The sequence below is a fragment of the Crotalus tigris genome, unplaced genomic scaffold (genome assembly GCF_016545835.1).
Source record: "Crotalus tigris isolate CLP2741 ecotype Arizona unplaced genomic scaffold, ASM1654583v1 scf7180000018105.1476442, whole genome shotgun sequence".
Classification (NCBI taxonomy): domain Eukaryota; kingdom Metazoa; phylum Chordata; class Lepidosauria; order Squamata; family Viperidae; genus Crotalus; species Crotalus tigris.
In genome coordinates, this window is record NW_024096826.1 from 444,584 (window position 1) to 469,776 (window position 25,193).

At 38.8% G+C, this 25,193-nt stretch overlaps 1 protein-coding gene across 7 annotated transcripts in view; it reads right to left on the bottom strand.

Moving 5' to 3' along the window:
• ANKRD44 (ankyrin repeat domain 44) overlaps nt 1–25,193 on the bottom strand; it is a 165,712-nt gene that overhangs the window by 90,846 nt on the left and 49,673 nt on the right. For all 7 annotated transcript variants that reach the window (XM_039347981.1, XM_039347978.1, XM_039347977.1 and 4 more), the window contains exon 2: nt 1,737–1,820. In XM_039347981.1, coding sequence (XP_039203915.1) covers nt 1,737–1,820 — 84 coding nt within the window. The remainder of the gene's footprint in view (nt 1–1,736; nt 1,821–25,193) is intronic.

Genomic DNA, 25,193 nt, shown 5'->3' on the forward strand with positions numbered 1-25,193 from the left:
AATAAAGAAACTTAAAAGAGAACCACCAAAGTACACCTTTTCAAGAAAGGCAATTCTATCACTCAGTTGGAATCACACACTCCCAACCACCAAGAACTGCTATGTAGCCTCATCATGAGAGGGGAGAAGCGTATGTCAAGAATATACAATCCAACAGAGTCATCCAAGATATGATGGTCATCCCAACTACCTACCTAAAGCAAGCAGGTGGCTATATTGGTCAGTAACTAAATGGAAAGATGCTGGAGGCAGAAGATCATTTTAATGATAAAGAGTAAGGTATCATTTCATATTGTAATACAGAAACCAATGGTAAACTGTTCCTATTATACCAATATTTTACAAGAAGACCACGTGAATGCAAATTATAAAATGATTGGTGATCATCAGTGCCTGATGATGGCCCCACCTCATAATGCATGGTATTCAGCATGCTTCTGAGGAAGAGCTAAGGATCTCTCGGAATACTAATGGTGATTGTGACATAGTTATATTAAAGCCTTCAGGACATCTAGTTATTGATGTTGCCATACAGAACATCTTTATACGTGGACATTACCAAACAGAATACATAGAGGTATCAAATTGTCCACATTAATGGCACAAGGAAGTAGAAAGTACTCAATTATAAGAGCAAACACAGTCAGAGGCTGATTGTGGAATGGATCATAAATTGCTCAGGTGAAAATTCCAAGTTAAACTAACAGCAGAAGAAAGCCAACCACCTTCACTGATGTAGTCTTAAGCACACTCCCATTACTTTCAAGGAGAACATCAGGGATCACTTTGAAGTCCCAAACCTCATTGGGAGCCAATGGAACTGTGAAATGGACTTAAAGTTGTTAAGGATCAATGTAAAAAGAGTAATAAAAGGAGAGGGAAAATGTGATAATGGGTGTGCTATTTGAAGATTTGAAGAACCAGGTTGAGGACAGACCCTCCTAAAGAAAATCTCTCTATATGGTCCCTAAGAGTCAACACTGATTTGATGGCAATTAATCCATGTAGTTTGAATAAATACTGTTAACAGAAGCTGTGTTTATCTTGCATACAATCAAAGTGTCCCACAAATGTCTTAAAGATCTGATACTTTTAATGTGTCACAAAGCCTTTGTATTTTTGTTAAATTTGCCTGCCCTCTGGAATTTTTTCCTTACACTATAAGTTGTATCTCACAAAAAAATGCAAGTTTTACACATCTTCCTAGTCTTTTAAATAAATGCCTTGCAAATTTTGTAGTCTTAGTAACAAACACATCATCTTGCCCCAGAAGAGCAGCTACTATTTTTGAAATGTCAGTATTTACTGTCTAGCTGATGACTAACCACCTCACCATAAAAATGTTATTGCAGTGGATTACAAAAACAACATACTATGCAGCAGCAAATACAAACAAACAAAAAAGCACTTCCATGAAGAATGTAAGAAGAGAACACCGGGGACCATCCATAGAGGATGGGAGCAGAACTGCTCGATTCTATTTCCAAGCACAAGGTCACATGGTTCAATATTGGAATACCTGTGTGAGCTTAGCATGTATTAAGTTAACAAAAAAAGGAGGAATTATTTGTGGTAGTTTACCAAATCACAATTGTACTTTGAAGGTAAGAGGCAGAGAAAATTATTCTGAAAGATTCCTGACTTTGCTATGAATCTTGTCTCACCTCCACCAGACATTTTCCTCCTATTGATGAAACACCAACAGAATTAGAAAAGAAACGTATGAAGTTCCTTACCAACGCATTAACATCTTCAGTTTTGTAGATTAATATGCGTATCTCATCAGGATCGCCATTGAAAATTGCTTGGACCAGCGGTGGCTAAAGAGATAAAAACAGGAGGGAGGGTGGTGGTAGAAAGAGAGGTAAATGTATTTATTGAAGAGATTCTACAATCAACAAATGTTCAAACTGTTGCATACATAGAAACAACTGAGCTTTCTTGAACAGCCTCTTTTCATAGAAAAAAAAGGCACCTTGATGAAGCTGATGATACAGTCCTAGAAATACAGGTACATTCAACCTCTTAATAAGGACAAATTATTTTGGTTCTCCAAATTCTGTAAATAAGGTTATGTCAAATTCATTCCAGAATAAAAGTAATGAATACTTGTACTGTACATACAAGACTTTCAAGCGACATAAATGTTGGGCTCAATTGTGTTTGTAACTCAGTACAGAGAAGAGCAACAAAGATGATTAGGGGACTGGAGGCTAAAACATATAAGGAATGGCTGCTGGAATTGTGTATGTCTAGTTTAACAAAGAGAAGGACGAGGGGGGACATGATCGCAGTGTTCTAATAGCTCAGGGGCTGCCACAAAGAAGAGGGAGTCAAGACGCCTGAAGGCAGGACAAGAAGCAATGGATGGAAACTGATCAAGAGCCGAGGTGGCATAGCAGTTAGAGTGCAGTACTGCAGGCCACTTTAGCTGACTGTGTTCAGCAGGTCAGCGGTTCAAATCTCACCGGCTCAAGGTTGACTCAGCCTTCCATCCTTCCGAGGTAGGTAAAATGAGGACCCAGATTGTTGGGGGCAATGTAAATATATATATACATTGCTTACTGGTGTACACTGCTTAGAGAGTGCTTGCACTTAAAGCGGTATATAAGTCTCATAAATAAATAAATAAAATAAATAAATAAATCAAGGAGGGAAGCAATTTAGAACTAAGGAGAAATTTCCTGACAGTTAGAACAATTAACAATTAACCAATGGAACAACCAGAAGCAGTGAATGCTCCAACACTGGAAGTTTTTAAGAAGAGACTGGACAGCCATTTGTCTGAAATGGTGCAGGGTTCCTGTCTGAGCAGGGGGTTGGACTAGATGACCTCCAAGGTCCCTTCCAACTTTACTACTACTATTACTACTACTACTACTACTACTACTACTACTACTACTACTACTACTACCTGTATAAGGAAAATTTTTTCCCAGATCCTATTTTTTCCAGATTCTTGGTTGGGATTATAGTTTTAGTTTTAGATGATATTAAATGATGGCTTTTCTTGTGGAATGTAGCTTTAAAATAAATATTTTGTTACAATATTATATGCCCATATTTTGGATGTCATCTGAAGTGATGTTATTTGACATGTTTTCTTAAAAAGACTGACTCTTTTTATGTTTCCTGACTAAAATAAAGATTGGCTATACTTGTACAGAAATAAATAGAGGTTTATTTTTTTGCTTCCTGCACTATTTTTGGGCAGAGACTTGGTTTCAAAATGGCTGATATCCATTTTTATTTTTATAACTAAACTGTTGCCCTCAGGATCACTGTTTCCAGGTGAACCAAAGGCCACTTCCTGTAATGCCCTGGAATCTGGCCATTTTCCTATCCTAGAAAATTACAACAAAATAACTTACATTTCCAAATGTATCAAATAGGGCTTTGACAACAAGCACTTAAAAATGTGTGTTGTTCCTGGAAAGAAAAATATCAAAAGCATATTCTGTTCTGAACCATTTCTTTTGGAATGATATCCCCCATCAAAAATCCCTTAGTTTTGTGGTACTCTAAATATATAGAGCTATAAATTAAAATGACATAATTATTCATTCAACAAATGTTTTATTCTTAAAACATACAAATAAAGGTGAAAAAGCCGGAGCACTAAAAAAAAAAAAAAAGCTCCAATAAAAATTCAAAGACAAGAACATGGGCAACAAAGGTTCCAGATCAGGTCTTTTCTGCCTCCTTTCCAAAGTTTCATGGGGAGTCCAAACAACAAAATAATTATTCCACTGTTTCCTCAACTTCCTTTAACCTTACATATGCAAAACACTAAAGGAAAGAAAAATGCCTTTTAATTAATAGTGTCTTTCAGGATGCACCCTAATATGAGGAATGTCCAAGATGAATTTTGAATAGTAACAGAGTCAGCAGAAAAAAATCACACTCTCCATTCACATAAACATAGGCTAATAATTTGCATAGACCCATCCTGAAGATTAATTTCTTTTTTTACCAGGCAGAGGCCCTTTCCCCACAGCATATACAGTACATGTCCTGGCAGCATCTTTTCTTCTGAAATATCCTTACATTGTTGCTGTCATCTTTTCCATTCCTCATGAGTTGGACAGATTTAAGACATCACAAATGCTTGCACAAGGACTAATTCGTTAGGTTCAACGTGGTGACACACAAACTGAGACACAAATTACTTTTAATCATTCTTTTGTAATCTATCATAGGTGGGCCATCAGCTGTTGCATTCCCAGAAGCACCACCAACCTGATAAAGGATAAGTAACATTGTGTCCTACAGTATTAGAAAGACTGTTGCTGAAGATAAACCTTATTTTTTTTTTAAAAAAAAAGAAAAAGCTTTAATTCCCAGGAAAGACATGTTTATTCCTGATCCACTGCCTCTGGAAGTTGGAAGTTTCTATTGAAGGAAAAATGGAACAAAGACTTCATAGACACTCCTGTGTCTATGAAGCCATTCGACAAGCATTTGAGACAGTTGTTACAGCTCACTCCTGCTTCTTCAGTGCACATGTTGGTACTGAAGGGGCTCTTTCTAGCTTTCACCTTACAGGAACAACCTACCCAACTGACTGTCCCTCCTAGAGCAAACCACTAAGCTACACTGGGGCTCCTTTGATTCAGATAAGGCAGTGGTGGGATTCAAATATGTGAACAACCGGTTCTCTGTGTGGATACCGCTTCTGGAAGTCCATTCTGGACTGCCAAAGTGGTGCAAACCAGCTGAATCCCACCACTCAGATAAGGCCCCTGGACTCTGTTCAGCCCTTTCATGGGTCCAGAGGGAAGATCACTTGGAAGGGTGATTCAAATTTTCTTCTTTGTTCTTTCTCCACTTCTTTGTGGGAAGAGAGAATTCTTTCACATGAGAACCTTGTTTATAAAATGTGTGAAGGAGGTAAATCAAAGCACCCTTTGCTCCCCCTCCTGACTTTCCATCAAGGAGGTGGAAGAATTTGTTGAGACCCATGGCCTTGCAACCATTTATCCAGCAAAGCTCTGACTGGTGGATGTTTTTATAATCAACTATTGATAAACAGTATAGAGAGGCTACAAAGACAGAGGATTCAATCAACCACCTTGCTTATCATGTGATGTACACACATTTTCAAAACATCACCTTTTAGTAATGAAACAGATCAGGGATGATAAAGGTAGGACAGAGATTGGCAGTTGGGTCAATAAATTCCACACTGGATTGAATAGATACAAATAGATTACAATGAACATGTAATTGCTAAAATGTATGAACTTTTACTGAAATTTGAAACTGAAAAACAAGTACCGTAAAAGAATGTATGATACATTGAGCTAAAAAAATTGGTTATAGTATACGTAGGAAAATATTGTCAAGAATATATAAAGGTACTTCACATTTACACTGGAAATGTGGACACAAGAAGGAACATTTGTAGTGGATGTACAAAAAAAGCTAGAAAATTCCAGATTAAAATACATATGCTGATTCAGAGGATTTTAAAGATTAACATGAAATTGAGGCCAGAGGTTTTTCTTATAGGAAAACTATATCCATATTGACGGATAAATTGTAGGAAAAAAGTTAGATTTTTTTACATGATAACTGCACTATGATTATTATATGCCCAAAGATGGAAAGATTAAGTACTTACAATGAAGATTATGGATTTTGCTGAGATCGCTAAACTGACTTCTTTAATCAAAGACAATAGTTATCCTTATTCCTGACAGGAAACCCCCTAAGGACTTTTTGTGTAAAATAGAAAAAATGAATTTATGGTTTATGGTTTTAATGGTTAGACAGGATAAATTATAGAAAGAAGAAAGTTATACTGTAATCACAAAGTTGAAGGTAAATTTATAATTGTACTTTTAACAGATACAAAGAAGATCAGAAGCTACTTCTTTGTGTCTTTTTTCTTTCTTTTCAATTTTAGTTTTTACTTTTTTCTTTCTTTTCTTGCACTTTTAGCTTCCTCTTTGATTACTTTAATTTTGTTTACTTTATATTAGTTTTTCTCTTCTTTTAAAAAATACCTTTAATAAAAATTATATGAAAAAAATAAATTCCACAGTTTTCTACCAATTTAAAAATCGATAGATAACTCTTACATTCACTTTGGTTTCCTTGGTTCTGGGATGCCTGCTGAAAACACATTTTATTAATAAATATTTGCAAGCCACCACTGACTTTATTTCAGACTAATTAATTTATTAAGGCAATAAATTATTCAAAGTTCAGTGTCCAGTATCCTTTTCCAATGTACTGGCTGTAACTGGTAGGAAATGTAGCATTGGTTCAGAGGAATACCTTGCTCTTCTATCTTACTACAGCAAGGGTGTCAAACTCAATTTCATTGAGGGCCGCATCAGCATTGCAGTTGCCCTTGGGGGGGCCGGATGGGTGTAGCCAGGGTGGGTGCGGCCTACCGGCGTTGGCGTGGAGGGAGTGGGTGTGGCCTACTGGGTGAGCATGGCTAGCTCTACATTATTCACGTCAATGGTGCCTGTGGGGGCCTGGGCAGGAGTGGGACAAATCTGAGGGTCTCTGGCAGAAGGGGGTAGGACCAGGGCAAGTGCCAAGGCATGGTTCACTGGAGGAGCCTCACTGTTCCTCTCAGGCTATGTGGGGGAGGGGGCTGGATGGTGGTGCGGACTGCTCGGAACCCTGGGCAGCAGAGGTCAAATGCCCAGCCTGGCCCTTGAGCACCTGTGGCACCAAGCTCAGCCCCACTTCCCCAAGGGGGGGGCAGCTGCACTTACCTCCTCCTCAAGGCTGCTGCTGCTGTGCTTGCTCTCCTTAGCCAGGTTGTTCATAATGGGTACCAGGGCAAAGTCAGAGGGAAACTGAATGCATTTCAGCATAGATGGCCACCACAAAATTGTACATTGGTTTCCAGCCAGCCGGCCTGGGCCAGGGGCAAGGCAGCAGGGGCCATTCCCTCACTGTTTTCAGGATGGCTTCGCGGGCCACATGAAACCATTTTGCGGGCTGCATCCAGCCCCCGGGCCTTGTGTTTGACATGTCTATACTACAGAGTCCTCTTTTTCTCTCCTGAAATCTATTTGCCAAAATTATGTTATTATTGCAAGAAGAAGAAATGAAGAAGCCTCCATTATCCAGGAGTTCTTTATTTCTGACTGATTTTTTTAATGGAATTTTGATAGAATGTGCTTTCTTCAGGGGAAGATTGCTAGACTGGAGGAAAAGACTGAAATTCCATTTCAACATACCCTGCATTACCTCCTCCTATATTGAAATAGGAGCCTAGGAATAGGGAGATTAAAATTATTTAGGAAATGAGTGAAAAGGCTTAAACAAGGTGCCTCCGGCAGAGTGACTGGAATTAATAACAGAGGTGATGAGGAAATTTGGGATGAGACTGAACTGAGAGAATTCTGGAAGGAGTACTTTAGAGATCAGTATGGAAATGCTAATAATAGATCAAAGAGTAAAACTGAAACGAATACTATAAATATTAGAATTCAAAATAAATTGATGAAAAGGAAGTCATAAATGCTGTGAGAATGTTGAAAAATGATAAGATTGCAGTCATAGTTTGGAGAAATGTTAAAATATATAAGTAGTCTACCGGTAAAGGTTAGGCAACTTGCTCAATGTGTTTACAAAGATTGCGTCTGTTCCTGATGATTGAAAGAAGGCTATTATTGTTCCCTTATAAAAATGGAAATGTAGCAGAGTATGTGCAAAACTATAGAGCATTCATGTGTTAAGTTTACCTAGAAAGGTGTTTGGCAGAATTCTGTTATATGGAATAAGAGAGATGGCGATTAAAGCTGTCCATGAATTGGGAAGCATGCTTTGTTTCATGTAAAAGCAGACCCACTGTGTCTCAAAAGTTCTGCTGAAGCATTCTAGGTGGTCTTTGGTTGAGCAGAACTGGAACATGGAACAGTTTTTTGTTCCAGGTTCTGTCCAACTCACTTAGAAAACTGAATGGGCCAGCTGGATATGCTGCATCTGAAACCGAAGATATTGGTGGCACAACCCACCCACCTCTAATCTCCTTAACACCTTCCTTTCCCTACTTCCATTTATATGTCACCATTGCTGGTGTTCTTGAGCATCAAAGCAGGTTGCCTTCCCATGCACTTTCCAATCTTCTATCTACTTTTCTGTTCCTACTTCTCCTTAGGAAAGAGCAAACCAGCCATGTTTAAAGCTAGGGACATTAGCAGCAATGGCTTGTTTAACTTTCACCACCCCCATCCTCCTAACACTTTATTTTCCCTACTCAAATTTTCATATTGCTGGCACTATCACCAGTATCTCCAGTTTCAGGTGAAGTATATTCAACTTCACTCTGATCTTTCCTACTGTTGGCTGTGTTTTCCTTGAAGCCAAGGACATGAATGCCAGCTAAGTGGATGTATGTAATCAGGAAATGCCTATTAATCTAACCCCCTTAAAATCTAGAATCGCTGCCAAGTGCTGAAGTGTTTTCAGGCAAATAGAGCAACTTCTCCTTCGCTACAGCTCCCTTAAAACAATTCAGCACCCATTGATTTCACTGCCTCTTTAGTTCCTTTAATTCCCCCTGCTACTGCCTTTTTAAATTTGGTTTGCTACATCAAGTAGCAATCAGGAAACTTTTTTTTAAAAAAGAGCCTCAGGCAGGGATATTCTACACAAGCTCCTTCAGAAGATTTAAGCTCCGGAAATCTAAAGCTTCGCTGTCTTCTCTGCTTCATTTGGTGATAACAGGAAATTAATGCAATGAGGTTTTCTGTCAAAGCCACAGGCTGAATATTTTTGTTTTACACTAGAACCATGTGTGAAACTTTTTCTGTGGCAATATAAAAGTACAGCCCATGTTTTAAAGGCATGAGGAGAGGGAGGGAGGGAGGGAGAGAGAGAGAGAGAGAGAGAGAGAGAGAGAGAGAGAGAGAGAGAGACTCTGTCACTTGACATTATATCTCCAAATGGTAGCAATTTCAGAGAGCGTAAAAAATTTTGCTAATTTTTTAAGCATGCCACATTTAAGCATGCCGCAGGAAATGGAATGAAGCTGAGAGATTCACAACTTTCATCATACTCAGGACTCGACTTCCTAAAACATCCAGTACTGCTCACAAAGTGCATAAAACTGAACCAACTCAGGATTTTTTAACTCCCTTCTCAATGCATGAATCTACTTATAATCTTCATGATCAATTTTACAAAATTTATCCAAGATTTTGAGTGATTCCAAGATTTGCCTGATTCTCACAAAATCAGATCCTAATCCTTCCCAGCATTTTTCTTGCAAGTGCAGAGTCTGCGTTTTGAATCAACTGAATACTGATTCATTGGTTGCGACAGGAATTGACTGACCAGCTTATTTCCCAAGCTTGATGTTGTGGGCTGGGAGAAAGTAATTGGCCCAATGTCTTCCAGCCAGCTTTCATGACTAAGGTGGGACTAGAATTCAGTCTCCTGGTTTCTAGCCAGGTATCTTAACCATAATGTCTACAGCAGTGGTTCTCAACCTTTTTAATGCCGCGACCCCCAACCGGTCGTAAGTCGAGGACTACTCAACCGGTCGTAAGTCGAGGACTACTCAACTGGTGCAGCACCGTTTGCAGAATGGGACTTTTGGCAGGGCTCAGCAGGGCAGAGACAGCCTGGACAATTCCTATTGGCTTTTGAAAGCCAATAGAATTAGACTCTATTCAAGAGAGTCTATTCTATTGGCTTTCAAAAGCCAATAGAATAAAAGGGAGTAGCACAGCTAAGGAAAAGGGGGAAAAAATGGCGGACTGCGTTGTTTGGCGACCCCCGTGAAATGGTTGTTTGACCCCAAATGGGGTCCCGACCCACCGGTTGAGAACCACTGGTCTACAGCAAAACCATACTTTTGTAAAAATTAGAAAAATTACCCAGTTACAAAGGTAATTAATTGTAGGGTGATGTTATTTTTAACATGTAGAAAAAGGTACAGTACAATATAAAGAAGTATTTCAATTTCTTTTGTTAATACCAGATTTACTCCAGCAAAACATTGGTAAACAATACTTTTTCTTTGATGGACATAATTGCAAATATAAGAAACTGCATTGGCTGAAAAATTAAATATAAGCAAAGAGCCTTTGACAATCTTTTAGTTACAGACTATTCCTCTCCAAATTGATCTCTATTTATAGTTATATTAGTAAAGTCACATTATTCCCTAATAATTGCCTCTTTTTTTACCTATAAAAATGCCTTTTGGGATACAAATCTTGAAAATAGAGGAATAAAATATTGTATATGTCAAATATAGCAATAGCAATCATTGTCATCATTATCCAAGTTTATCATAATAATACAATCATTCATGTTATAAGCAGATCCAGACGGTCAATAAACCAGCACCCCACAGAATGTATTTTGGATTCAAACATTTCTTTTTTATAAAAAGTAACCAGACTGAACACAACAATATAAAACTGAGTTTTCATTAAAACTTTTCAAGATGTAATTTTTGTAGTGAGCTCACACAGCTAACCCTATAGCATCTCTGAAAACATATGGAGTGAATTTGCCATATGCACATGGAAAGAAAGGGTCATAAGGAAATTTTAAAGAGACTCAAATATATGTGCAGACAGTTGTGTTTCTCAAGTAATAAAGTATGTGTACAATTTAATAACATATCTCAAAATAAGCTATTTGTCTTTATGCAAATCAAAAAATACTAAGAATCTGGTATTTCACATTTAGTTTGTACAGGTGTGCAGGATTGTTCATTTAGAATAACATATAAAGGAATCCAATCCTAATTAGGATTAAATACTATATTTCCATTTTGTCCCAGAAAACCCTGCATCTGTTATTTTGCACAGGAAGAAAGGCACTAAATGTTCTCTAGCTGCAGCCTTTTCCCCAATCAGGTTGTAAGCATAGGACAAAAATGATTAAGGTAAGACCCACAATAGGAGGTTAAAAAATTGCACGTACACTTGCTGAATAATGTGGTTGCAACTGCACACAGAAGCCCTACATTGGCTACTCAGAGAGAAAAATCATGCACTCAAGAACATGCTGTGTGATTAACAACCTGTCTGGTTTGCCCCAGTGCCATATTCATAAGAAGCATGCTAGACAATGAATATTATAAACAACCCTACAGTGCAATGCAGAGTTGTGGACTTGAACCATTATGACCTAAAGCAGACCTAAATTTTATGCTAAAGCTTACTGATACAAATTTTAATCAAGAAAATGAGTATAATGCTGTTTGTTTTAAGCCTGAAAGGAAATGTAGAAGGCTGCATGGACTCCTGACTCTGGATTTTTATCAAAACCTGCTCCCTGATCCTCTGAACTGCAAATAATGGATAGGATTTAGGACTTTTCTGAAGGCAAAGTATGGATACTGCCTCTGACACGGAGTTATGGTTTTTCTTGGAAAGGCAGGCCGTAAGCAAGTCACTAGCTCAGTTCACACATGACATTAATTTGAAGTTTGATTCAGTCATGGCTCAAGGCACAAAACCATGGAATCAGATTTCTTTTTACATTAATTCAATGGTTTAAAAATCACATTGGCTAATGCATCACACCAGGCCAGAATCAAATAAAAAGCATTATGCTTCAATATGAAGTGTGATCACAACCATTTTCACTTAGGCTCCCATTCGCAGAATGAGGAAATGCAAATGCTTGTTGGTTTCCTGAATGCACCAAATTAGTCACAGGACCAAGTAACCTCTTGTATTTTTATATATTACAACAAAAATAAGTAGTAAAGGTTCAAATGTTTGGAATTCTAGTGGAACACACGTTACCTCATTCATCAAAGAAGAAAATAACTTTCAAAAAAATGAATATTGATATAATTTCCTTCTTAATTATGGTTTTCTTGAAAGAAGTGAATGAATTTGGTGATGAAAAGATATAATTATTTCCATTTTCAGTACTGGAGCAGCAGTATGCAATCAGCAAATTATTGGCTACCAGTGAAACCGTGCCAAAGTTCATTAATGGCTATGCATTTACATTTAGGTGGTTTTCTAATTCAGCCATTTCTTGGGAGGGATAAAACAGGGATGTTTGAAAGGTTTATTTGTCTCAGTGGAATCCAGATTTATGAAATTGAAACAGAGGTTCAGCTGATGACTGGAATAGTACATTAAAAAGATAATGACACTTTCTTTTTCAATCACCATGACACAAGCTTAAATTTTTACAGGGAATCCCATGATTTTTCCTTGTTTTTTTCCTTCTTCATACCCCATAAAGATCCCTAGGATCGTTTCCTATCCAAGCACAAATCAGGTCGGATCCTGCTCAGTTTTTGATCCCACAGGTAAGCCAGGTGGAATACCTGTATTTAGTTTTCATAAAAGACATTGCTTACCATTATGCAAATTGCAATTGTTGTCTGTTTCAAAGCTGATATAATAGCCAATTGTACTAGAAGAATATAGCAATGATATACAACAAATGAAAGCTCCATATTATAATAAAGCCAAGTTAACTCAGGAAAATATGTGAAGGCTTACTATAAAATAGAGAAGCAGCAGTATGATGGTATTAGGTGATAGCATATCTGATCCACCAATTCAGACAAAGCTCACTACCTATGAATTATTGATGGTGAACATTTAATCCACTTCATTCTGTAACAAGAGCTTATGCCCACTTGCAAAACTCTTCATAAATAAGAATAGAACTTCAGATCTTAGCAGCAGAATAAAGATAAAAGCAAAAGGTCAGATTATTTGTAGAAAGTATATTGTGGCCGGCAGAGATGAATTTGGATGAGTGGGATACACATTGGACAGGCTCGGTATAACCAGGGGGAAAATTACACAAATTGCTGTCTCAGTTATGTAAGTAACCAACATAAGCAACTACTATATCAAGAGGCACTTTCATCTCCCATGCAGTAAAAGTGGAAGAAAAGCACATATTAGGAACAGCCTTATACTCAGGAAAGGAAGAATCAACTGGTTGTTGACACAGTACAAGAACATGCAAATAGACCTTTATGCATGCCATTCCAGTTCTTCACTACCACTCTCTTCTGCCATACGGGACACCTATGATGCCATATATGCTAAAATATGATCCTTCCAACCTACCCCTCTCCCCCTCCCAATCCTGTGAGAACTAATCCTTCCATCGTCCCTACCATCCTGCTGGAACCAATGAAGCTTCTTGGATGAGAAGCAAAATGTCTTCTTCTTCCTCAATGAGGAAAAGCACCTTTGAGACATACATGCTAAAAAAACTATTCCTATCTATGATCTGAAGAGCAAGAACAGCTCCAGAGAACCAAAAGATACATGCAAACAAGTTGCTGGCTGCATTCAGCCCTCCATTTCTAAAGGCCTTGTTCCATTTCAATCAGAACAGAGCTGGAAGGGATCTTGAAGATCTTCTAGTCCAACCCCCTGCTCAAGCAGGAGACCCTATACTATTTCGGACAAGTGACTGTCCAGTCTCTTCTTAAAAACCTCCAGGGATGAAGCACCCACAACTTCTGATGGCAAGCTAATATTTTAAACTTTCATCTACTTCAGACATGTCAAACACAAGGCCCGGGGGCCGGATGCGGCCCGCGAAGTGCTTTCATGTTGCCCACAAAGCCATCCTGGAAACAGTGAGGGAATGGCCCCCGCTGCCTTGGCCCTGGCCCAGGCCAGCCAGGAGCCAATGTACAATGTTGTGGTGGCCATCTTGGCACTTGCCCCGGTGGACCATGCCTTGGCACTTGTCCCGGTCCACCCCTTCTGCCAGAGACCCTCAAATCTGTCCCACTCCTGCCCAGGCCCCCACAGGCACCCTTGACGCAAATGATGTAGAACTGGCCACACCCACCCAGTAGGCCACACCCACTCCATCCACACCCAACCAGTAGGCTGTGCCCACTCTGGCCACACCCACCCAGCCCCCCAAAGGCAACCTCAATGCTGATGCGGCCTCAGTGAAATTGAGTTTGACACCCCTGATCTACTTGTCCTAAAGGCAACCATCCAACTATTTTGCAACTAAAGATCTCTCACTCTGAGTGTTTCGGATTCTTTTGTGCCAATTAATCTCAGCTTTCAAAGTGACTTACTTCTAAAGGTTCATCGTGAATATGTGTAATTTTTGTGTGTGTGTTCCAAGTGACAAGCATTTCTGCTCACATTTAGATAACTCTTCCTGTCTGCATTTTCCTGGTCATGCCTTTGCTAGGCTATTTATTGCTATTTGGTATTTTACCCGAAGAGAGAAAACAGCATTACGCCTAATTAATGTTGGGTTTTTGATAAAGGAGAAGGCAAGTGCTTTAAATTCCTATTCTACAGAGCACCTGCTAGTTGCCAGTGCTTAGATTATACAGTTATCTATTTAGCGGTTCCAAGGCCTCCTCTATAATTTCCCCGTTTCCATGTCCTTGTCATATAATGAGTCTATTTCCCAGACATTAACTATGATCAATTGACACCAGTGTGTTTACATAGCTACCTTGACACTTTCACCTTGCCCAAAATAAAATGGGATTGTGGAAAAGGAACAAGGAGAGGAAATGTGCTGCCTATTAATTCCAGAAATCTCCATGCTGTTTTTCCCTGCAAGCTTTTCTCTATGGGTTACATCTTTCAAAGGGGTTCTTCCTAGGAACTGAAATGTGCCATTAAGCCGGGGTAATGTAACAGTTGTGCGTCTGCAGCAATAGCAGCAGGTGGCTCTCGTTCAAACTTCCTTTTATGCCTGATTGACTCTACCAGGCCTGCCTCTTGGACTTCTCAGTTTTCATCTCTCTGCAGAGGAATGATAATGTATCTATCTCCTTACCAGGCTGGAATAAAGATTGGGAGGTTGCACCCAAAAGTTCTCAACACGTAGAAAAAAACGCTATGAAATAACAAAAAAAGTAATAATCATGATTATTAATATTTGAGCACCAATACCATTTCTAATTACAAGTGATATGGGCAACTGTTCTTTGGAATGGGCTGCAGCTCTTCTGAGAGGGGATGAGCCTTTTACAGGTAGTCCTTGACTTACAACAACAATTGAGGCCAAATTTTCTGTCGTTCAGTGAGACATTTGTTAAGTGAATTTGCCCCATTTATTATTATTATTATTATTATTATTATTATGGATCATTGCACAGTCAGCCAGATGTTCAAACTGGATTTGGCATTTTGTCTACCTATCGAGTCCTTACCCAGGACCTGGGATAGGCAGATGTGGATGTTTGATGGTATTACAGGTATCGTTGCAGGATGGATTATTATTATTATTATTATTATTATTATTATTATTATTATTATTATTATTATGTTGGAAGGGACCTTGGAGGTCATCTAGTCCAATCTCCTGCTCAGGCAGGAAACCCTATACCATTTTGGACAAATGGCTGTCCAGTCTCTTCTTAAAAACTTCCAGTGTTGGAGCATTCACCACTTCTGGACCTGTCTTGCCACGGTTGTTATGTGAATTATTGCAGTTGATAATTTAGTAACATGGTTGTTAAGTAAATCTGGCTTCCCCATCGACTTTGCTTGTCAGAAGGTCGCAAGAGGTGATGACGTGACCCCGGGGATTCAGCGACCGTCATAAGAATGAACCAATTGCCAAGCATCTGAATTCTGATCACATGATCACAGGGATGCTACAAAGGATGTAAGTGTGAAAAATGGTCATAAGTCACTATTTTCAGGGCTGTTGTAACTTTGAACGGTCACCAAATGAACTCTTATAAGTCGAGGACTACCTGTATTTTGATTGAGGTGGGGGAGGGAACCCTACCTTCCAGCACTTCTTATGGAACCCCCATGGTTATAATCCTTTCATGGCTCCAGACCGAAATACTGTTCTTTATTAAGCTGTTATTTTGATTTTATTCTTATGCATATCCAGTTTGTTTAGTTTTAATCTTATTGTTATTCTCAAGATTTATTAAGTTGCTCAATCAAACATGACTGGAGAATCATCTAAGCCTAATAAAGTAAAAATTTGGGGAATCACTTTCCCCTAATAGTTTGCTCACCCAATAAGATCGGGTGGGCTCCCTCCATGTTGTCCTCTTTGAAAGAATAACATCACGCAAGCTGTCTGAGGAATGTCTTCCTGATCACCACCCCTCTGAAGTAGTAATCCCTGGTGATCTGATTTGTCCCAACTTTACAGGGAAAACGATAGAAAAATAATAAAAACTCATTATCTCAACAAGGCTCCATCCTCCAGATGGAAACAAATTGATTTAGCTCCCTCCTGTTGGAAGAATGTTTTTGATTCCTCAGTTTTAATTAGGCCATTATTATTTTTAATCATTTGTTATTTTCTGTAAATGATAAAAAATTGTTGGATTGTTTATATCTATTGTTTCAATAACAGTTATGTAAAGAGCAAGTATTAAACTGGAGCAGCATATAACTTTAAATAAAACAAACAGATTAATTAATTGATATGCATACTTGGTGTTTCAGAAGAGGAACTTCCTAGTTAGACTTTCCTGAGAGAATGGAGCAAAATGGTTCCAAGAGATATAATATCCATCTATTTAATTGTTTTGACAGGATAGAGCAGCAAGCTAATAGTTTTCTCTCTCTTTCTTTCTCTCTTTCTCACTCACAATGACTTAGATGAAGGAATAGAAGTGGAACTCATCAAATCTACAGATAACACTAAACCGGCAGGAACAGCCAACACCCCAGAAGACAAGTTCAGGATCCAAAAAAATCTTGACAGACTTGAACAATGGGCCTTATCCAACAACATGAAATTTAATGAGAAAAGCAAGGTTTTACACTTAGGCAGGAAAAACCAAAGGTACAAGTACAGATTATACAAAATCTGGCTCAAAAACAGTAACTGTGAGACAGACTGTCAGAGCGTGCACAGTCTTATTGCACGAGATAACCCAGGAGTAAACAGAGTAAACAGTGGTCTATGTTAAATGGTGGTTTATCTTACACTATCGACAATATCACACACCAGGAACAATATATGTACACATGCTAATACAGCAGGATCCAACAAACCACAATTACAGCAGGAAATGGAAGAGAGAGAACACATCAGCAGAGCCTTCCCTTTATACAAAGACTCTTAAAGAAACACAGACCCTGCTGAGTCATTCCCATCATTACAGCTTATAGTATATAAGCTGTTTAGCCGTTAAATCATTACCTTGACACTCTTCCCATTTAAAGCTAACAGCTGTTAACCCAAATGTTTTTACATACTCTTGATACTTCTTTTTATATACCCATTTACACCCCACAGCCTTTTTCCTTCTGGTAATCTCATAAGGGTAAACACCTGATGCACATTCATAGACTCCATTTCTCTGTCCACGGCCTCCTTCCATTTATCCTGTTCTACTTTAGACAATGGTAACATCTCTTGGTAATTACAGGGTTCATACCTTACACTATACACTCTAACCCCACTTGCTGACAACCGATTGGGAGGTACGCCTTTATTGCTATGTTCAGACCTCCTCGATATCATCTGTTCCTGTGTTTCTGTGACTTCTTTCTTTATCTCAGGTCTATCCTCTTCTATTCCTGCTATTTTAGACTTGCTATCCTGTCCTTCCTTCATTGGGCTTTGTGTAGCCTCTCCTTCCTGAGAACTAGCTCAACGTGTTGGCATGAACACCTCGGTGTTAGCATGCACCCTGTCCCAATTGTTTTGTTCTGCAAAACTAGCAGACTTTGAAATCATAACCTTCTTTGTTCCATGTGTGAATATATACCCTTTGGAACCTGGTTCATATCTAACAAACCTAAGTTTCCTGGTCTTTTTCTGTCCTTTTCTTCTGGTACTTTTGTGAATATGCACCCAGGCATAACTGCCAAATGTCCTTAGGAAAGCCAATGAAGTTTTCTTCTATATAAGAGATAATATGGAGTTTCATTGATAGCAACGCTCCATACCCAGATAGTTGGCTGTTTTCATGGCTTCCCCTCAGTACGTTTTATTTATTCCTGCATCTGCCAGCAGTTAGTCTTTCATGGTTTGTAATACACCATTCCTCTGTTCAGCAACTCCATTTTCTGCTGGCGAGGACGGATCCATATGTCTATGCCTTATACCTAAGCCACTTTTGGAAATTGTTGGACATGAACTCTGTTCCCCTGTCTGTTTGCAGCTGGCATACTTTATGACCATATCTCCACTCTACAAAGTTCACCTACTGCCTGAACTGTTTTAGAACTTCTGTTTTGCTCTTTAATAAATAGCAAAACCCTTATCTGGTGTAGTCATCTACTAAGACTAGTACGTACCTAGCTCCTCCTAGAGAGGGTGCCATAGGACCAATTAAATCAGCATGCACTAACTGCAAAACTCTGTTTGCCTTGAGCTTTTCTTACAGGATACACTCTGGACTTTGACTCTTTGCAAATAGTGCAATCTAAATATGTATTGCATTGCTTAATTTGTAGTCCGTCAGCTAGGTCTTGCATCCTTTGCAGCACTCTAAAACTTGCATGACCTAACCTGTTTAATAAATGTACACAATTATCATGAGCGGGAGTGTTTGTAAGTGTTTGTGCACAACCATCCTGCTGCTTCCCTAACATGTATAAATTATCCAGCTTAACAGCTTGTACACAAGTCCTACCACCTTTCCTGGTGGTGTATAGACCCTTTGCAAACAGTACTTCATACCCCATATTACCCAAGCTCAAAATACTGAGTAAATTATGGTCTAACACTGGTACATATAATACATTATCCAATGTTTCTCCAATACTAGGTACATAAACTTTACCTTCCCCTTTAACAGCAGCCTATTGTCCATTAGTCAAGCTAACAAATGTTTGTTTAGTTGGTCTTAGGTTTGAAAACATTTGTAGCTCATTTGTGATATGCTGACTCACCCCACTGTCCAACAGCCAAGTGTTTTTTTCAGTTAACGTTGCTGCCAGGGAAAATGTCGGTTGTATAGCTCTATGACCTTGTTTCACTGCTCCTCTGTTTCTCTTCTCAGGGCAGCATCTCTGGAGATGCTCTGTAGAACCACATGTGAAGCAGTGTTTCACCATGCAAATGTTCTCAGCTGCTCTGCTGGCATCTTTGGACATTACAGTTTTAGGCCTGGTCTATGTGTTGGCGTCACCTCATCTCTGCTGCCTTTCCAGCCGTTCCGGTTCCTTCTGCAGCAACCAGCTAGTCAAATAATTCATGATTAAGTCCCTTTCTTGCATGGACTCTAAATTAGTCACTAGGACATCCCATGAAGTATCCAATGAACTGAGCACCACATACACCTTGTGTACCTCAGTAAAAGTCATTCCACTTTCTTCTAACTCTAGGAATGTCTTTCTCATGGACTGCAAATGCGTAGACATGCTTTCTCCCATTTTCAGTTGGGCTTATATAGCTTTCTTCTCAGCTTTACTTTGCTGCTCGTAGTCTCTCTCATGTACACACTGTGCAAAGCTTCCCAGTACTCTTTAGCAGACTGGACACCCCTCATCTGTATCAGCTGGCTATCCTCCAAACTCAGGATTATGCTGGCCAATGCTTTCTCATTCTTTCTCTGGTCCCCATCATCCAGGGCTGCAGGTGGATCAGTAACTATCATCCACAATTCCTCCTTTCGCATGGTATTTTCAGATACCAGGAGAGGTAGTTTGTCTCATTCAGGCAAGATACTACGAAACCTCCTCCCATTACACTGACAGAGTCCATGTTATCTGCTACCACCACAAACCATAACAAACCACATGCCTTAACTCCTCTGGCTCTGGGTCAAGGTCTCACTGGGTTTTTCTTCACTCTGGGCTCATAACCTGTCAGAGCATGCACAGTCTTATTGCACAAAATAACCCAGGAGTAAACACAGTAAACAGTGGTCTATGTTAAATGATGGTTTATCTTACACTATCGACAATATCATACACCAGGAACAATATACATACATGTGCTAATACAGCAGGATCCAACAAACCACAATTACAGCAGGAAATGGAAGAGAGAGAACACATCAGAAGAGCATTCCCTTTATAAAAAGGCTCTTAAAGAAACACAGACCCTGCTGAGTCATTCCCATCATTACATCTTACATTACATAACCTGGTTAGAGACTTTGGAGTCCTAGTGGACAATCACTTAAATATGAGCCAGCAGTGTGTGGCAGCAACCAAAAAAGCTAATACAATCCTTGGTTGTATAAACAGAGGAAAAGAATCAAAATCCCGTGAAATATTAGTACTACTTTATAAAGCCTAAGTAAGAGCACACCTGAAATACTGCATCCAGTTTTGGTCACCACATTACAAAAAAGATATTGAGACTTTGGAAAAAGTGCAAAGAAGAGCAACTAAGACAATTAAAGGCCTGGAGACTAAAATAAATAAAGAATGGTTGCAGGATTTGGGTTTGGTTAGTCTAGAGAAAAGAAGGACTAGGGGTGACAAGATAGCAGTATTCCAGTATTTGAGAGGTTGCCACAAAAAGGAGGGGGTCAATTTATTTATCAAAGCACCTGTGGGTAGGACAAGAAACAATGGATGGAAACTAATCAAGAAGAGAAGCAACCTGGAACTAAGGAGAATTGTCCTAACAGTGTGGACAATTAATCAGTGGAACAGCTTGCCATCAGAAGATGTAGGTGCTTCATCACAGAAAGCTTTTAAGAAGAGACTGGACAGTCACTTGTCTGAAATGGTATAGGGTCCCCTTCTTGAGCTGGGGGTTGGACTAGAAGACCACCAAGGTCCCTTCCAGCTCTATTCTGATTGATTGGTAAACATATACAATCATCTAATTGCTCTGGATTTATTGCCCCTGGATTGTTTTTACAAATTTTTTTTTCAGTGAGTAAAAGCAGAAAAAAGGCTCTTGACGCTTCTTTGTATACTTAATATGTGCATTAAAGATTAATTGCATTCTTTCCCAGAGCGGTTACTTTCTCCTTATTTGGACAAAAAAAAAAATGATGAAGAAATGTCCTCTGAAGAATATTTATGGACTTAAATGCCACGTTGAACAAAAAAGGTGAAGCTACCTCCAGAATCAAAGTGAATGGTTTACAATGTTTTGTGGCCAACAGAAATCTGGATTAAAAAAAAATATTATAAGCCCAGCCGGGATGTTGCATAGTAATTTACCTCCACATTGATAAAGCATAGTAAACAAGGCAGAATTCTCAGGCCCAGTCCAGAGAACCTAGGCTTTGTGGCTCTGATTGCACAGTGTTAATGATAAAGGGAGCAATTGCAATTGATCAATAATATTGCATACTTTTAAGAACAGCCTTCTGCCTCCCTCCTACAACTATGAAAGGCTATCCTGCCTTTCCCACTGGTCAGAGAATGAAAAAACGATTGCATACACACACACTTATCTTTGCTGTCCAAATGCCTGCCCTCTGGAACTATGTTGCCCCAAAGATTTATATGGCTTCCATCCTAACAAAAAATTTTGAAAGTTTTTAAGGATGTTTCTTTAGGATTTGGGTTACAGGGACGGAGAACCTTATATAGTACTTTATATTTAGTTTGAATGTTTTTTCTCTGGAGCTACATTTATTGTTCTTACTGCTTTTAATCTTGTATGCTGCTCAGAGTTTTCATGGAGTTGGGTGGCCATAAATACATATCTGATGTGTCCACATCCCGAATCTGCATCATTAAGTGAAAACAGACTGACAAGCTAATCTGTATGCCACATGTTTGTCTGTTTAGCAAATTATTAAAGGCAGAGAGAGAGAGAGAGAGAGGTGGGAACAATGTGATTTCCATTATTACATAGCTGTATGTAAAAGCAGAGTCAGATATGACGATTAGTTCTGTTAGCATGAAAAGGATCCAATGAAACTAATTGAAGAACTTGGCTCTCATCAAGGCTGTCCTATTATTAATCATAACATATAACTACAATAAATGCACATAAAAGATTTTGCTGGAAACAGATATCAGATCAGTTCAATTAGTCTTTGCCAAAAAGTGCTTTTGGTCAACTCACCAGCTACAAGACCATGTTTTCACACTCCTTCTATGTTGTTACCTCCAAATCTAGCAGTAGAAAATCTGTCAGTTTTAGATATTTTTTTAACCTGGTTTTTACTTCTTCCTCCTTCTATTTCCCCCACAACAACAACTTTGTGAGGTAAGTTGGGTTGAGAGAGAGTGACTGGTCCAAAATAACCCAGGCAGCTTTCCTACCTAAAGCAGGGCTAGAACTTACAGTCTCCTGCTTTCTAGCCTGCTTTTTTCTTTTCACAATATAGAGTTTTTCCAAACAAATGCCCAGAAGATCCTGCCATTCAGATTATCTTGCTTTGCTTCAATCTTGTTTGCATACCGAGCTGGCTCTCTCAGATTGCTAATTAAGCCAAAGCACAGGAGATGGAAGCCAGCAAGACTGCATGCAGTCTCTGTGCATCTGCTAATCTCCACATACTGCATAAACTCCAGAGGATATCATGAGTTAATGCCCCCAAGTATTATGAAGCAACATAATACCGTAGTTGCAAAACTGTGATGTGGGAGCTAGAGGGTGGTCAACGCTGAAAAAATGGAATAGCCCTTTATTTATAAGCAATCTATGTTTTAAGTTTCTTCAACAGGCACTTTTCTTGTATCTGGTTGCAAACAGACTACACACCCTGATGCCAGCATCTTCGAGGACTAGTCAGCAGCACAATTTCCTTCTTTTTATTCCATGGAGGTGGATCCAGATCTGACTCCTTGAAGATTTGAAATCCCTCTAATTAGCCTCTAGGCTCCCATAACCAAACTCTCAGGGAGCAATGTTTTCAAAGAGGTAACTGGAAAAGAAACTTTTTCTTTTGTTCAGCTGCTACATGACCAACCACCATCTGCAAAGGGTTTGATGCTATTTTAGAAACTGTCAGAAGACTGGTGCTCATTCTTACTATTTGCCTTGCATTGGATTGGCACGACAAATTTTTATAACAGAATCTATGACGCATCATTTCTCATTTTTGTCTCACTGCGGCTCAGCAACTGGACCAAATATTACATTTCTTGAATCCTACCGTTTTTAAGTTTTAAAGATTTTGCTGAATTGCTTCACTGAGACAAACAGGAAGAGCCATGTCTGCAAAAGAGCTTTCCTATGGTAATTTAATACCTACCACAGGAGGAAAAAAAAACTTGTTGTAAAATTATTTCAAACATATAGAATCAAACTTACTGGGATTTCTCATTTTGGCAGAAGCACTTGAAACAAGGCCAGGATGAAATCATTTCAAATGATATTTTGCGCTTATCTTACATACATCTGAGTTTTGCAAATAAATATAACAGAATATACCTCTTACCATTTAATGGTTTTGAGGGCCATACAATTTATTTTTGCATATTTCTAATGTATATACCTAGTATGATTCCTTTTTGTCTTCAATTTCTGGTTAAAACATTAATAGTAACAAATTCATTTTCAAATACTGGGGGAAAAGGTATCCTCATCTTACCATTTTCTGCAGATCCCTCTATGACTGTTTACAGACTAACTTGGGGCACCTTAAAATTAAGTGTAAGCATGCCTTGCATTTGCATGCATTAAAGGCCAAAATCGATCCCAAAGTCTTATCTACAGGGTACATGTTTTAGATATATACATTAGAAATATGCAAAAATAAATTATATGGCCCCCAAAATCATTAAATGGTAAGAGATATATTCTGTTATATTTATTTGCAAATATCATGACCGGACAAGGGAAACCTTTACCTTTACATATTTATGTAAAGGTAAAGGTTTCCCTTGTCCAGTCATGTCCAATTCTAGGGGGTGATGCTCATCTCTGTTTCGTAGCCGAGGAAGCCAGCATTGTTTGAAGACATTTCCATGGTCATGTGGCCATTATGAGTATATGCCGAGGCACATGGAATGCTGTTATCTTCTTACCAAAGTGGTACTTATTTATCTAGTTGCATTTGCATACTTTTGAACTGCTAGGTTGGCAGGAGCTGGGGCAAGTAATGGGAGCTCACCCCGCCACACAGTGCTTGGATTTTGAACTTTGGCTGTCCGCTTTCCAGTTGACAAGTTCAGTGTCTTTAATTACTAAGCCAATGTGCCCCCCCTAAATTTATAATAATAATAATGATGATGATGGACTTCCGGTGGTTAAAGCGGTGGAGATGGCGGCTACTTTGTAGCCGTCCTCCTGAGAAGGTGTCAGATCCGCGGAGCACAGCGTTTACCAGCTGGCCCGCGGCTCGCAATCCCCTTCCCGGGCGAAGGGAAGGGGTAGAGATCGCATGAATAGAGGTAGAACCTCTTAACTCTCCCTGGATTTTTATTTTTAGGGGGGTAGAAAGAGGGTTCCCTCGGAGTTCATTGCCTTCTCCGCCTCTCAGCTGTCTTTGTTTCTTCGGAAACAAAGCGAGACGCCGCTACCATCTCCGTACTTAAAGAAACCGTGAGTAATCTTAAACCGGACAGAACTGTTTAAAGGATTTTATTTATAGTTTAGCTTTATTTTATTTTTTTTTAGTTTATTTAGTTTATTTAGTATCTGCTGATTTTTTTTTTATTTTTTTGAGCTTTCTCTTTTTTTTTCGGGCGGAAAAGTGAGAGTGAAAGTAAAATGGCGTTTTGAAAGTTTTTTCCTTTAAAAGACGGATCGGCTGAATTGTTGTTTAATACTGCTTTTTTTTTACTTTTTTTACTTTTTTATTCTTGGGGACTTTTAGATTGATCTTATTTTATTCTATTTTATCTTATTTTTAATTTTTTTTTGGATTACTTATTTTTATTGGTATTTTTAAGAAGAAAGGAAGATAAATTAAAATGGCTTCAAAACGACAACCAGCTACTGCAGCTTCTAAAGTAACTTCTTCTCCTGCTACTTCTACTGTGCAACAACAACTTAAAATAATACCCTCAGTGCAGCAACCTAAATCCACTCCACCTTCACCTCCCCCATCTGGCACATCAGCACAAGACATTAAAGAAATAATGGTAAGTGCTGTCTCACAGTTTAGGGAGGAAATGAAACAACTTTTGGACCAGAATAAATCTGAAACTAAGGAGGAAATGAAGAAAGAAATGAAGGAGCTTTTAGAACAGAATAATGCTATTTTGAGGGATGATATACTTCTAGCTCTATCTGGAATGGCCTCAGTGGTTGTGAAGCTGGACTCCAGAGTAGAGGAAATTGAAGAAACAGTTGAACTTTTGGATTATAAATTTCAAGATATGGAGAAAAAAGTGGAGACTTCACAAGATGATATTCTTATGTTCCAGTATAGACAGATGGAATATGCTTTGAGAATAAGGGGTCTGAAAGAAGATAAAACTCAAGATTTG